We start from the raw sequence: 2769 nt of genomic DNA, 5'->3' as shown, positions 1-2769 counted from the left end.
AACTGAAATTTCATATTTCCATTTGACACTTTTTCATTTTCTTGTATTTTGTCAATCCATTCTTATTTGTATGATTTTTTTTATTTTTTTTCCTTTCTACTTTCTAAATAATGTTACTATGGTTTTAGAAGTATTTTTCTCAGAAGTACTTTAAGTGCCACTTTGTTTGATCTGAGAGTTCCTTACTCCCTTAAATGATAATTTTTAAGAACTTGACCCCAGTATTCCTGTTCTTACTCCAGCCATTAATGATATTTTTCTTCTTTCTTCTGATCAGGTATGAGCAGTCATTGCTCCCATACTTCTAAATCAGAAGATACTGAAGTGCCAGTTCTGATAGAAGAGAATTCAAATTGTGCTGCCAGTGAGAAGGTGAAATATGGTGAACTGGTCGTCCTTGGCTATAACGGAAGTCTGCCTGGTGTACCTCAGCATCGGCGTCGGCGAAGCAAATATGTTCTATACAGGCGAGACTCTCCAAATGGAATAAAGCCCTCTGGACAAAGTGCTGGTCCTTCATCTCTTTCATCCAAAGCCACCATAGGCACAAAATGGTTTTCTATCGCATGTGAGAATCAAGCTTCTGTTATAGAGTATATACCAGATGATACTACGGATATGTTCCAGGTTGGCCGCTCTGGAGATTCAGAGATTGATTGTGTGGTTTGGGATGTATTTCCAGGAAACCCGAGTTTTGATTGCGGAACATCAGGCGTATCTAGATTTGCATGCCGACTGATAGCAGATCGCACCAGGCCTCAGATTGTAAGAATTTATGCAGCTGCATTTAATTCAGCACAACGAATATTTCTTGGTAAGGAAGCTATAACATGGCAAGATAGAAACGGTGAACTCGATGGTTTAACAACCAATGGTGTTATGATCTATAAGCCCCAAGGGAACTTCTTAGGAGGGGAAGTAGAGCCAGGTTTCTGGTGGCGAGAAGTTTCTATAGGAGGCAAAATCTTCTCATTACGCCTACCTCGTTGTTCTCAGAAGAGGGGAAAATTAATAGAAATTGAAAACAATGTTTTGCAGGATGGCACACTCATAGACATCTGTGGTGCAACTTTGTTATGGAGGTCTGTTGAAGGTCTCAAGAAGTCTCCTACTAAAAGTGATTTGGAAGAATCGGTAGGTGAACTGAACTCAGGAAAATCTGTGTGTCCTGTTGGACTGAACACTTTAGTAATTCCACGAAAGATAACTCCTGATATGAATGAAGATATCGATGACAAACAGCAGCCGTATGTTTATCTTAAATGCGGCCATGTTCGGGGATCACATGAGCTGGGTGCAAGGTCCAGCTCATTCCATTCTTGTCCCTTGTGTGGGATAATGGGACGAGTGGTTAAGCTTTGTATGGGAATGGAACCTGCATTTTATGTAGATAGTGGCCCTCCAACATACGTTTTTAATCCGTGTGGCCACATGGCAAGTGAAAAGACTGTGAAGTATTGGGTGAATGTGCCCATTCTTCTGGGGCTAACTGGTTTTTATAATTCAGTATGCCCGTTTTGCAAAGTGCTTCTTGATGGGTACGTTCGCCTAATTTACTAAGACCCTGTATAAGAAAAGTTAAATGATAGTACACCTTCAGAAGAGTATCTATGGTGTATAGGAAGAAATGTATAGGTTGAAGTAATATCAAAATACTGGACTCTCAAGTACTGAAAATCAGTTGAATCATTCACGTCAAGTAATTATCAATTGAAAACAATCTTAGAAGAAACATAAATCAATCAGTTGAATGATATAATACTTGCCTTGTGAGAAAGCCCATGAGATGAATAGTGGGGGGTGGAATTCTGGAACAAAGATGGTAATTAGTTTATTCAGAGAGTACTTTAGTTACCTGCCTTTTTTTTCTTTGCCACTCCTATAAAGCTGGATATGAGTAATTTAAATAGCTACCCTGAAATGCAGAAACTAATTTTGCTTTATAAAATGTGTTTAACTGATATTTTTTTCCAAATTTTCAGGAAATCTACAGTATGGCTCTTAGAGGGTAATCAGTAGCAGGCAGTGCTATCAGGACTATAATTGTATTTAGAAGACTTTAGCATTTTCACTTGTGGATTATAGAAGCTTCCAACAATTATTTGTTTCGTTGAGACATTAAAAAAATTAATTTTGATAGGTCTGAATAGAGCTTAGTGTGTCATTCCATGCTCTGGCTTTTGGTTTCTGGCTTGTACTCAAATACCCAAGTCTCGTCATCGGTAGCGACATATTCCACAAAATGATCATTTCAATGGATTCCAGAAAGTCAAGGCACCTGTCCCTCCTCATGTCCTTTTAATATCCTTCGTCAGGTTTCTTGAAATAATTTTTGAACAGATTTTTCTCATCTTCAATTCATTGCTCAAAATCTGATTAACGGTGGTGTGACTCTAATTCAACTCTGCCCTGATCATTCTGACCATCAGCCGATGATCTGAACGCACAAGATCCTGGACTCTATTGATATTTGCATCGGTTTTTGAAATTGAAGGCCTTCCACTGAGAGGTTAATCTTCAGTTACTCTCTTCCTTCAGCAAATCTTAATATATGATACAGTAAAATACCAGTATAACAACATTTTGGGGACTTCTGAAATTGATTTGTTATACTGAAATAAGTCAGTTCTTAAGAACTCACCTAGTATTATATCTGTTAGTTATTGTTGTTTTTAGGGGTGGAACTACGAGGTCATCTGCTCTGTTATATCTGTTGCAGGATCTATATAAATCCAAAATACCATTATGAGTTACAGTATTGACAGATGT

At 38.0% G+C, this 2769-nt stretch overlaps 1 protein-coding gene across 1 annotated transcript; it reads left to right on the top strand.

Moving 5' to 3' along the window:
• The first annotated feature begins 279 nt into the window (after positions 1 to 279).
• On the top strand, positions 280 to 1560 carry LOC136863811 (protein pellino-like). Its single transcript, XM_067140150.2, has one exon. It carries the CDS (start codon positions 280 to 282, stop codon positions 1558 to 1560), a length of 1281 nt encoding a protein of 426 aa, XP_066996251.2.
• Positions 1561 to 2769: the final 1209 nt, after the last annotated feature.

Source organism: Anabrus simplex, chromosome 2 (assembly GCF_040414725.1).
Source record: "Anabrus simplex isolate iqAnaSimp1 chromosome 2, ASM4041472v1, whole genome shotgun sequence".
NCBI classification, from domain to species: Eukaryota; Metazoa; Arthropoda; class Insecta; order Orthoptera; family Tettigoniidae; genus Anabrus; species Anabrus simplex.
This window is presented reverse-complemented; position numbering and strand designations above follow the sequence as displayed.